General features: G+C 36.4%; 1 protein-coding gene across 1 annotated transcript in view; it reads left to right on the top strand.

Annotated features, from left to right (window-relative positions):
• Positions 1-13,339, top strand: part of WDR72 (WD repeat domain 72) — a 202,254-nt gene that overhangs the window by 56,420 nt on the left and 132,495 nt on the right. The window contains exon 13 of the mRNA XM_045901894.2: positions 4,877-5,079. Coding sequence (XP_045757850.1) covers positions 4,877-5,079 — 203 coding nt within the window. The remainder of the gene's footprint in view (positions 1-4,876; positions 5,080-13,339) is intronic.

Genomic DNA, 13,339 nt, shown 5'->3' on the forward strand with positions numbered 1-13,339 from the left:
CAGTGACCCCAGGCCCAGGTATCAGGCAGATCCCAGAGCCACAGAGCCAAGGAGGTTTGTTAAACTGCTCACAAGGGGCTGAGTGAGAACTTGTCATGTGTCAGATGGGGGCTATCATATAGAAGAGCACACACAGTGTGCCAGAACCCTCTAAGCCTTTTAAAATATCTACTCAGTGAAATCCACATAGTAACCCTGTGAGGTCAGAATAATTATGAACCCCATTGCACAGGTGAGGAAACGGAGGCACAGAAATGTAAAATGACTTGCCCAGAGCCGCACGACTGTCAAGGTAAAACCAGGATTCATGTGCAGGGCAATCTGGCCTCAGGTCTCCTCTGAGCCACCATCCAGTGATGTCTGCAGGCTGTCATCCCTGACAGGTAGAGAGGGTGATAGCTAGACAGGGTTGCAAAGGGGGAACACAGGGAAAGTTTTGGTTAAAAAAAAGTGATTAGGTATGCAATGTTGAATTGGCAGTGAAAGCAGGGTAGACAGTGGAGATATTGTCAATATGGGCCTAGGGCTCTGCACAGAGGATCTTGCTACTCCTTGTATTTCTGTGCACTGGCTTTTTGAGGAATAAGCAATTTGGGATCACTGAAAAGTGCTTCTAATGCTTACCGGTACATCTTTCCTTCACTCTGTTAGGACACTAATTGTTCCAAGCTCTCTTTTCTCAGGATTGATTCCATCCTCAGAGGTACTATTATTAGTTTATGATTAGAACAAATTGTATTAAAACTCATGTTAATGGAAAAGCAATAGAAAAACTGCAAGATATTTACATATTTGCATAGAAAGCATTTTTATACAATACAATTTTACTCGGAATAGATTTATTGTATTTTTCACATAATACCTACTTTCAGGGAGGAAATTATATTATCACATAAAATCATATGTAGTTCACACGTATCTTTCCTTATTGTGTTCAGATTGATTCAAATGAAGAGTTAAGTGTGAGTTAGCTTGTATTCTTGACGTAGCACAGAGCAAAAGAAAAAAAAAAAGATCTAGTTATCATTGAGTTCATTTTGGAAAGCAATAATTCTCTTGAAATTGGATGTTGAATTAAGCAAGTTTGTAAACCTTCGGTTTCTGATACTTCTTTAATATCAGGAAGCAGTGATAATTCTGTCTGCCGCCAAAGACCGTCATTAGAGTTACAAAGGCTCTGCTTGTTGGACCTCCTCAGGGTCATGCCGTTCCTCCTTGCTTACCGTTTTTGCCATAGACTCTTCTAACAATTTAAATACATCCCTGAAGTTATATGAATCCCATAATTTCAGGATCTATTTAAAAGAACATTCTGCATCGGAAGTGTTTTATCACGGTATAGCAATCTGTCTAATCAGGGGAGAGAAATGACACGGTAATTTGACCAGAGAAAATTTAATATAAACAATTATTAACCATCACAAAGAATTTGATATGAGGAACTGGTTGGGAAAAACTCAAGAAGACTCTAGAGAATATAGGAATAGCAGATTTAAGGAGTAGCTACTACCCCTAGAGCTGAGATAGGCTGCTCAAGGAAGAGACACCCCAGCCCCAGGGCTGAGATACTGACTTTACAGGAAAGGTCATAGCTGTGGTCACTGGATGGTAGAGAAGCTGGTGTGGTGTGGTGTGGAGCTTGCCAGAAATAGGCTCCCTAAGGGGCTAGGGAAAAGCATTCCCAGAGAGATGTCTCACTAGAAGTACTCTGTCCTACAATGTGTGCCCAAGGCAGCTGCTGCATGCTGGGTGCTTCAGGCTGCCCCACACTGCTGCAGCACAGCATACAGAACCGTTTTCTTCTGCTAGACTTTCCTTTTTTCTTTTTTTTTTAAGATTTTATTTATTTATTTAAGAGAGAGAGCGCGAGCAGGATTGCATGAGCAGGGGGAGGGGCAGAGGGAGAAGGAGCCCTACACGGAGCTGGGATCTTGACCTGAGCTGAAGGCAGACGCTTAACCCACTGAGCCACCCAGGTGTGCCCCTCTTTTTTTTTTTTTTATCACCTTTCATCCACACAAGTTAACATTGTACCAGCTGTTGAAGGAATAATATTTAAAGAGCATATAACCATTTTCACAGAGCAGGCAATGTAGGGTGAATTTGGAACTAATCAACAGTGATTTGGTGACTGGCATACCTGGGATTTGCTATTTATCCACTCTCAGTGTTTTGACCAAGGGCTTTTAAAAGCTGTTGTTTTGGGGTGCCTGGGTGGCTCAGTTGGTTAAGCGACTGCCTTCCGCTCAGGTCATGATCCTGGAGTCCCGGGATCGAGTTCCGCATCGGGCTCCCTGCTCGGCAGGGAGTCTGCTTCTCCCTCTGACCCTCCCCCCTCTCATGTTCTCCTCTCATTTTCTCTCTCTCAAATAAATAAATAAAATCTTTAAAAAAAAAAAAAGCTGTTGTCTTGAACTTTTAATAAAATCACTCCATTTTTTTTAACGTGCTGTTTACTTGTCTATGATAACTTTAAAAGAAATGGACTCACCCTCATGATTCCTTATGTCACATTTGTGCTTCCACCAGTTCTTTGGAACAAAATAATTATTTTCACATACTTTACAGCTACTCATGATGGAAGCTATTGTTCACAAAACCAAGTGTCCAACATTCTGTTAGAATGGGAGATTTTTAGTTTGGAGTAAAAATAACTTTGTGTTACTTTATATATTATAACATTTTAGTTTTAAGATCTTTCTTGCCTCTACACAACCATGAGATGTTAAGTAGAAGACTTAAAAAGGAAAAGTTAAGGGGAAAGAACTGAGTCATTCTTGTTTAGCATAAATTTCTAGCATCTGGCATAGTGAATGAATGACCCACAGTAGATGCTAAGTTGATTATTTATCTATGCATGAATGAAAATAGATTACGGCTGCCCAAGTTCATGGGTATTTTCATCACTGAGAAATGCAAGAAATAGTTATGTCTGTGTAAGACATTAGGTATAGAATAATGTATATGTATGTATAAAATGTATAGTATAAGGCACATATTATATGTATTAAAGTACAATAAATTCTTTCCCAAGAATTCTCAAAATCTTAAAAAAAAAAAAATCACAGTTTGAGAACCATAGAAACCCTATGAGGAGAAACTATCCATGGTGATACCATATTCAAAGAGAGATACCTCAGAAAGTCAGTGAGGTTTGCTAGGGGGTCACAGTTACAAGTTCTGGAATGCGGTCATTTTCAGAAAGGAGTAATAAATATTATCTTTGGTTTGAGAAACTTTTGTTATTATTGTCCTTGAGAAAAGGGGTTTTCTTGCTGCTGCCAGCTTTATTTGTTCAAGATATATCAATCTTGATGGGGAAAAAAAAAGCCTAGGAAAAATAACATGTTTGTGAGTTTATATGCTAAAGGTGTTAATTTATGAATGCGGAAATGTTAGAATGAAAAAAATATGCCATTGTTAAGAGACTAGAGACTAAACTTCCACCAAATATTTTAGCATAGTAGCTGTTGCTGATTTAGAATCCAAAGTACCAACTAAAAGAGGTTAGTTGCTGTAAAGAAATGATATGGAAGAGAAAATGAGAAAAGACTGGATAGTCCTAATCTTCGAATCTATTTATCTAAAGATAGTAATACAGAATTCTTTTTATTTCCTTATTGTAATTCCTTTAAATTTATATTTTCTTTATACTATTAAGAAGAGGGGCACCTGGGTGGCTAAGTCAGTTGAGCATCTAACTCTTGGTTCCAGCTCAGGTCGTGATCTCAGGGTCCTGAGATCAGGTTCTGTGATCAGCTCAGAGTCTGCTTGGGTTTCTCTCCCTCTCTCTCTCCCCTGCTGACCTTCCCCTTCCTTGTGCACTCTCTCTCTCTCTCTCAAATAAATAAATAAAATCTTTAAAAAAAACATTACTAATAAGAATTACTTTTCTCCTTCTTAACAATTAGTACAACTACTTTCTCATTGATAGGGAAGGAGTAATATGAGATGAAATCTGTATTGTTTGTATGTCAAGTTAATTTTCCTTAGCATCTTTACTTAGTAGGATAACAGTTTTATATTTAATATAGTATGAATAATGTAAATGAACTCGTAAGAGACAGCGGTCATGATTAATTCATATTTATTAAGATTTCAGTGAGAGTTTGGCATGTATTTTATAAAAGCATTAACTCCTTGTGAGTTGTTTTCTGATACTTTTGCTCTACTTTGTACTTGTTCCTTTTAAATTTGAATTGAACTTACCAGCATCTTGAAATTCTGGAACTGAAGGAATGGCAGAGAAGAGGGCAAAGGATTGTTTGTGGGTTTGTTTGTTTTTTTCTTCTAATAACATAAAGAAAAGTCAAAGGATATAATAGCAACAATAATAAAATTCTAGAGTAGTCTGCATTCCTGAAGCAGTGAGGGCCCTTGGGAAAAGGAGGTAGCAATACAAAGCATCTGTGTTCTTGCTTGTCCTATCCCACTTAAATTATGTACATATATTACCAACAGAAACTTCTCTTTTTTTAGCAAACAGCACTGTGGTTCTCTGTTGTTTGTGAGTTGAAACACTAGGGGACAGCACTAAAATATTCCATAGTTGGTTGTTATTGATCACTTGCATACTGTATAATAAGTAAGAGATTTTACTGTTAAAAACTATTGAATGCCCTGTTGATTTCAGTGGATAAAAAAGCACAAAGAGGAAGATGAGGTTTTCAAGCCCATAATTTCAGCCTTTGTTAGATGATGATTTGAATAATTGAGAGAAAGCTCCCAGGCTGCTTTTTCACTTGTAAGAAGGCATGATCACTTAAAAAATTTTAATTTTAACTTAAATTTTTTTTCTGGTAAAAGTCTTGTTCTTTTCATTCTTTTGGAGTAAATATTGTACGTAATTTTTTTTATTTCTAATCTTGTTTTCCAGGCACTTTGGAAAGACATGAAACAGGAGAAAGAGCAAGAATTATTCTCAGTTGTTGTGATGATTCACAGCTTCTAAAGCCTGATTCTGTACTTCCATTTGCCTCAGAGACACATAAGCACAAAAGTGTAGAACAGAGATCCTCCAGCTCCTATCAGTTTGGGCCAATACCTTGCCCTGGTCTGCAGGTGGAGTCTTCATGTAAGGTAAGTTCAAACCAAGTTGCTGCTTCCAGAGAACATGATCAACCCTGAGTAAGAAGTGATGTTCCTTCATGGATATGTGGCTATTAAATGTCAGCACAGAAACAAGAACTGAGAGGTGATTACATCTACCAGACATACCTACCAAGTGATCTCGGGTGAATCAGGATAACTTTTAAAGTGATTATTAGGTTTGGTACAGCATTCTTTTTGAAAAGATAGGTTCTGGCTATCGTAATTGGGTCAATCTTATATTAGCTTTTGAATTGTAGATGGTTTTCAGTTGGGGGTGGGGCTATATTCTGTGGTCTGGATCCATTTTTGTTTTTCAGTTGAGTATATATGACCTCTTCTTTATGGATAAACCAAAAAGGTATCACAAAAACTGGGTTATTGTATGGAAATTTTTTTATACATTCAGCCTCTATAAGATCACCAGCTCTTTAGGATTCCAAGCTTTAATTAATACACAGTGATGGAGTTTGCATTTAGTTCCATAAACCAAGTCAACCACCTTCACAGAGATTTGGATGAAGAACTTTCAGTTGTAAAATAATACGGTAATTTAATCTGATTTCTTTAAGGGACTCTTCCATCTTTTTGTCATCTATATTTCTAAGTTATCCCCTCATCATGTTGTTGTAACTATGCCATTTATATTATATATCTAATGGAGTATTTTCTATGTAAACCTATTTTCATAATATTATCTATGACTTTTTAATGACTGCATCATGCTCTATACTTTGCATATACTATTACTGATTAAATTATTTTCCTGTGGTTAATATAGGGATTGTTTTTTATGTTTCACTTTTATGAATAACATATCTATGAACCTTAAAGCTTTTTTTCATATTCAGTATTATTTAATGGGATATATTTCCAGAAGTGGGATTTCTAAATCAAAATTTCACTAATTTGTTAACATTTTCCATTATTTTAATAGTATTATGAAGACTTAAAATACCATTAATAAGGACTTTAAATAAGGCTTTGTTTTATCTCATGTGCATATATATGGTTAGAGGCAAAAGGATATGTCATCTCTAAGAAAGCTTCATGAGCTGCTCAAGCTGTGCCTCAAAGCTGCAAGGTGGGAGAAAAAGAGGGGTGTGGGACACCTGGCTGGCTCACTGAATAGAGCATGTGACTCTTGATCTCAGGGTCATCAGTTCAGGCTTCACATTGGGTATGGAGCCTACTTAAAAAATAAATTAATTAAAAAAAAAAGCTGCAGGTTGGGGGTGGGGGCACCACGTGCGATCTTCAGCTTTTTGGGTTTAAAGACTTGATTTAGATTTCATCAGTGGGGCCAGGCTTTATCAACCTTTTGAGAACTGAGCCACACTAACCAAACACCCAAGAAATGCATGTACAAACTAGAATGACAATGCTCTAGTTTCTGATGATAAATGTCATTGAAATTTTGTTCATCACTCAGCACATTGTCATTGCAGCAAAGCTAAGGGTAGCAGCGAGGAAGAGGGAGATGGGTTTTCACAGAGGGGTTCAGGGGCAGGGGCTGCTCATTCCCTGAGCTCTGAGAGTCTGATGCGAGGTACTGCGTTTCTTGGATAAGGCTGATCTACATTGACAAATTCCTAAATTTTGCATCTTTATTTTTTAAGACTGCATTTAGGCCACCCACTTTTGTTCATACTTTCCTCCTTCAGATGTTAAAACCAGTCATTAGGCTACAGCCTGTCATTGTTGGTTTGTTGTTTTTCTTTTCTCGTTTAGTCAGATTGGTTTTAGATTCCCAAAACTGCTTTTCACGTTCTTGAAATAGGTTCTGTTTTATAAGGAAAAGTATGTCAGTCTGATGAAACTTGGAATTCACAACCGAAAATGACAGTCATAAGGTCTTAGTCTCCAAATGTGGGAAATTGAATCATACATGTTATAAGATTGAGGTAAATAAAGCCCGGTGGGTGAGCCCAGATGACTGCTCCACACTCCCGTCTTAATGTGGCTTTCCTGCTCTCTATGCATAACAAAGTGTGCATCTTATAGGGGGAATTATATGCTAGAATAGCAGACGAGAAGGAGATGTCTTGACTCGTGCATGTCAGACGCCCAGGGTCTGTAGTAGCAAATCTCATTCATCAAGTGCCTATTTTACTAGTTTAATTCCCAGAAGGTAAACTGATTACTATTTCTTTCAGTTTCTTGGAGGACCTCAGAGCTACCCTTTAGGTAGTGGTAATAGTATATATAGATTTCATTTTCTTTATGTAATTTTGTTTCTTTCTTGACTCCAGGAAGCAGTAAAATGCCGGAGTCTTGTTTTCCTACTTTTAGGCTTATTCCAGCTTTATTTCCTTGCAAGTGCCCTTTGCCTTAGATGACTGCGATTTCTAACCTTTGCTCTCTTCAGAGCTGGCGAGTTTAATCAAACAGGACTATCACCTCCTTTGTTCTAGACACCATACTTCTATTATTATTGAGCTTACTGCTAATTAGAGCTGTTTTTATTTGTGCTTCCCCTAAGTTCTATCTTCTCCAGTTATGTGCTGCATATCTTCCTTTCATTCTCTTTGATTTAAGCTCTTGAGATTGTTTTATCTTAATCTTTTATTTACAAATTTAATACGTGTGAAATTTCAAGAGTGCTTGGAAATTCTCCATTTTCCTTATTGTTAATATAATAAAATCCTTCATGGGTTTTCATAAGAAAAAAAAATAGTTTGAAAGAAGAGGGTTTGAATCACACTCATTTTAGAGGTAGGAAAATGAGGTACAGGAACCCTGTGAAATGTAGAAATGTCTAAAGTTACTTTGTGTCTCAGAACTTTTTTGTGTGGATTTTAGTGACATGCAGTGAAATACTTTCAAATGGTAGAGTGAATTGTTTAAACGGAAGAAAAGCATGTTAGATCTGTGTGGCGAGCCACTTGTGTTTCGAAATATTTGGAATTTACTTGAATGCTATATTCAAGTTTTCTTCTTGCATTGGAAGAGTGCATATGGATTTGGGAACAGATTCTATAGAGAATAACAAACACAATACAACATTTTCAAAATGGGTCCAATTTGAAATGCTGGAGTTGTTGAATTTGTGCAGCTAGACAAAGAAAAATCTCTGGAGTAGGAGAGGGCCAGAGTCTTAAAGGATTTAAAGGAATACAGTATCATATTAGTGATGGGGAACTGCTTTTCTCAGATTCTGCTGAGGATAAAACAAGATAGAAGCTGTTTAAATTGCAGTGGGAGGGATTTAGCTTCAAAGTAGGAAATAAACAACCTTACTAAAATCATGTCTACATGGCAGAAATCTTTGTAGCTGCATCATATTTTAAGGAGAAAAGGCCTGTTTTGTCTGTTGGTTGGTTGCTTACTTTTAAACTCTTTTTCTTTCCTTTTTTTTTTTTTTTTTTGCATTTCTTGTCTGTAAATGAGTAATAAATAGGATTATTTTAACTGTCACAATTTAGACCCATTGTCGTGTCCTGGGAATGCCCTTTTCTTAAAAAAAAAGACTAATTTTCTACCGGATAGGGCCCAACAGCCCCCCTGGTTGATTGTTTAGCACTGCACTGTTTAATATGGTAGCCACTAATCACATATGGCTATTGAACACTTGAAATGTGGCTAGCACCACATGTTAAAATGATCTTTTTATATATAGGGTTAAATAAAATATGTTATTAAATTTTACCTGTTTCTAAAGAGTTGTTTTTTTTTTTAATAAGGCTACTAGGCATTCTAAAATTATATATGTGGTTTACATTTTATTTGTATCAGACAGTGTTGAACTTAACCAGAGATAAGCAAACTTTTTTGTAAAGAATCCGATGATAAACATTTTAGGCTTTGAGGGCCAGATTTTCACTGTTGTAACTACTCAGCTCTGCTGTTGGAGCAAAGAAGCTACCATAAACAATTCTTAAGCAAACAAGTGTTGCTGTACTCCAATAAAACTTTATTTACAAACACAGGCAGTGGACCAGATTTGATGCTCACTGGCTACAGTTTGCCAATTTCTGATCTAAACAGTCCTCTCTAGACTTTGAGACCATGAGGCACTAGGAGGAACTGGCAAAACAGCCAACACATCTTCTCTCCCTGGATACCTGAATTTTTAATAAAACAACTTATTCCAACTTCTTCTGCACTATGTAGAATGCAATCCCAAAGACCTTGTATCATGTCTATTCCCTGATAGAAATCATGAAATGCACATGTGTTTGGAAATCTGCCTTTTGAGAAAAACAAATGTGCACATGATAGCTCCCAATCCAAGCAAGATTTTTTAATGGCATTTCCTCTAAATGATGTACTTGTACATACATCTTTTTCCAAACATATAAAATTGATTATAGATAAGGAATTCATTTACATTTATTTATATTCCAGTGAGCTTTCTAGAAATACATATTTTTTAACCCTCACTTGACCTTGAGTGATGTCTGTTTGGTACCATTTGCCGAAAAATCTTATTAGGGCTTTATCCTGCTACCTCTCATAAAACACAGATGGTGCACTGGTAGGCCACCAATAAAAAATTGGATCCCACTACTGATTACTTTATCAAAATGAAATGTTAGTTCTTTCATATTTCATGACACAAAAACATAACCAGAACAGAATTAGAGTAGTTTCTAAATGATAATGCTTTAAAATGTTACCTGTAAATTTACATGTATAAATATGAAATAATAATTCATGTGGCAACATTACATAATATACAATAACTCAGGCTTGATTGAATTATTTATATTTTATTACCAAAATTTAATCACTATAGAAAAGAACAAATAACATGTATTTGAAAACAATTAATTGCATACATAGGGATAAATCCTTAATAAAGAATGATAATTTTCACCTTCTTGATGAGTAGTTAATTTTTGGTATAGTTTTTAATGTAATGAAGAGCATATAGCTATTTTTTTCTAATGTACAAAATATTTTGCATCAATTTTGGGTAACTTTAAAAGAAAATAAATCTTTGTTATTAGACATCCAAGCACGTCACTAAAATATAGGAATTTCTAAAATACAGGAATTTCTCTCTGTATACGTTGGATTAAGATTTTTTTCTGAGTATTTTGATCTAGTGAATGTCAGCTTAAAACTTGAGTTTCCCATCCAAGTACTAACCAGGCCCGACCCTGCTTAGCTTCCGAGATCAGACGAGATTGGGCACTTTCAGGGTGGTATGGCCGTAGACAAAACTTGAGTTTCTAAATGACAACACTCTTCTTATTAAGACAGAAAAATATACAGTAGCAGAGAAATATACAAACCAATTTGCTTTTTGAACATGTGAAGTGATACAACTTTTTGATAGAGTATAACCACTCCTATGACATATAATAGTTAAATAAGCATCTCTGTAATACTTAATACCTTCTTTTGATGGCTCCTTTATGAAGAATGTCCCTTTCTCATTTTATGGCATAAATTTAAACTTTATGATGTGGTCACCTCAGTGTTGAGGAAAAGTATGAAAAGCATCTCACAGCTTTCTTTCAAAACTAATTTAGGAGGTCTCAGAGTCACTGTGAAAAGTACAAAACACACCATTAAATGACCCCAGCTGTCCCTCTGCACACAGAAGCAACCATGAATTTCCTCACAGGACTTCAAAGCATTGCTTGTATCTAAACATTCGTTGACCGTGTAGATTTGAGGCACAAAAGGAGAATGCTCGTATGTCATGGTGCGTGGCTGGTTGAAGTCCCACATTGTGCTGCACGTGTCGGTGGGGAGTGCCAGGAACAGAAGGGCACTGTTCTGACTCGTGTGACAAATGTAGTTAACACCAGATCCATATTAATGTTGTCAAGTTCCCTTGATGTAGTTAGACAGATTTTAATTATTTTCAGCGTCCCTGAAATATATAGCCTAATGGTTCTTCAAAGAAAGCTTACTTAATGTGTGAATGTAAAGCCTCTCATAAAAATGAAACTTTTATATTGGCCTTAGTCATTGACATGGGTTATTCATCAAGTCAGCAATTTGTGTGGCAAAGTGCCATTTGAATAGTGTATTGTTAGGATACTTACGGTCCACTTGACAAGGGCTCTTGCTGTAAATAGTGCAATTTGACTCCAGCTGTTAGAGTGGCTTTGACAGTAGCCAGATAGAATGGAGATGCCTTACTGCACCGCCGAAAAATCGATATTAGGTTCTTGTTCATGGTAACCTGTTCTTTTCTCTTCCGTAGATTTATAAACGATTATCAAGGGTTTATAAGTGGAAGTTTAAATATTATTTTAAATGCAATTCACTTCGAGGTTTAAATTAAGACTTGTGACAATTGGTATGCGTGCAGAGTTGTAGGATATTATTTCCACCCCCTGGTTCATGTTTAGTCACAGTTACAGTTAAGTTGAATTTGGATTCTCTAGCTGCAGTTGGAAGAGAATTAGTGTAAAACATGGTCTCAGAATTGTGTGCCTATGGTATATTGCCAGTGCAATTATTTCTTCTTTTTGATTTTCTTATCAATTTATCTGTGTCCCTTCCACCTTCTCTGCATGGATACCTTTTTGTGTAGATGGCGGGGTTCTTTGTAACTGTGCCCATAGCAACACCCACAGATGTTGACAGCCAGTAATGTCCCCAGCGTTGTCAAAGATTTCCCTAAAGCAGAGGACTTGGCTGGTTTTGAAGAGTTTTCTAGCAGTTTTCAGCAATCCGAGTTTGCTATGCTACCTGGCTGGTGGTAAAAGATACGCAATCTGTTAATTTCAGTAACTCCACACGCAGGCGCTTTTGCTTTGGGTTCTGTGCTGTTGCTGGCTGTTACGTTTAGGATTACAGAAGAGGAAGTGAAATTATGAACTCAAGATGAGAAAATAAGATGTTTCAGGAGTTTACTTTGAATCCTAATATTGAATAAAAGAAAAATTTTCTAGGTGTAAAAGCCATTTAGCTGACTGCTGATTTCCTAGGATTGCAGATATTATTTAAGTCGTTCCTGGTTTTGTCTGAATATGATTTCAGTTTTTATTCTGGTTTACCTAAGATGTCACAAGTCTTCATCAAAGGTGTGCTGAGCAGGATTTGAAAGAACTGTCAGTTTTTAACGTGAAAAAATGCTGGTAAAATGAGTTTCTCAAATGCCTTTTTCAGTGAAGACTGTTAAAATTGCCATCTTCTTATTACTGAGCAACTCTGCATTTATTGAATTTGTGGCTGAGATAGCAACTGAAAATTCATAAAGCTGATAATATAATTGTATACAAAGACCTTTAAGGCTGATTCAAGGTCAGCGTTATTGTTTTTATAATTGCTGATAGGCAGTCATGATTTCTAGGAGAAAGGGTTTGCTCTGCTTTGGTTTTAGCTGGTTCCAAAAAAGGTTATCTCTTTTGTTAATTCTAAAGTAAACCCTTTCAGTGAATAAATGTTCATATCATTTCTTTAGTACTAGATTTAGCATCAATTTAGCTCAGTTCCTCTCTGCCCCTCCCTCAAGTATTCATCAACCCTGTAAGAAACACAGAAATCTAAGATCATAACTCTTTTTGAATTAAATAGTCTGGTTATCATCATGAGTTCACTTGCAGGGTGGATATGCTAGCATGGAAACCTGAGTCAGAAGTTAAACATACCAGGCATTTTAACTTTTTAGCTTAACCTAGGGAATGTTACATAATTTATTAAAGCATGGCTTCAAATTGCTTGCATTTCTACATTAATAATTTTACAGAGATACTGTAGAAACTATGAATTCTGTAATCTTGTCCATATCATAGATATGACCCTGTTTAGGGACTTTTTCCTCCCTCATTTCTTCTTCCCTTTCTTACATTCTTCTCAGTTGTAAATTTCTTTTGCGTTTTAAAAACCTGTGATTGCCCAGATTTGTTAAGACCCTGCTTCTTGTAAAGAGGACCCAAAGGTTTTCAACTTACTGAAAGAGGTCTGTACCTGCTGGGATGCAAATTCACTTCAGTGGATTTGGATGTTCCGTTGCTAGACAGTTTGCTAGTTCTGATGACAAAGCAATGGTAAATGTTACCTTTTTGCAGAACCTTGGAGTTTCTTCAGTGACCAAGGTATCATCCTGTATCAGGAGTATCTTGTGTTTTTATCTTATAGTTTATGACTACCACAGTGGATGATATTTTCAGGTATAAAAAATGATGTTTCTAGAAATTCAGATGTTAACTACAAGGGTTAGTGGCTTGTAACAGGAAAGAAAAGAAGGAGAATAAAGTCTTTCCTCTTGAAAGCTGGTAATATCACTTATTGACTGAGAGTACCATCTGGACCCATTTAAAGGAATCCCAACAGGAGCACTACT

The sequence above is a fragment of the Mirounga angustirostris genome, unplaced genomic scaffold (assembly GCF_029215605.1).
Source record: "Mirounga angustirostris isolate CCGP_5_RB_7025 unplaced genomic scaffold, mMirAng1.0.hap1 SCAF_9, whole genome shotgun sequence".
NCBI lineage: Eukaryota > Metazoa > Chordata > Mammalia > Carnivora > Phocidae > Mirounga > Mirounga angustirostris.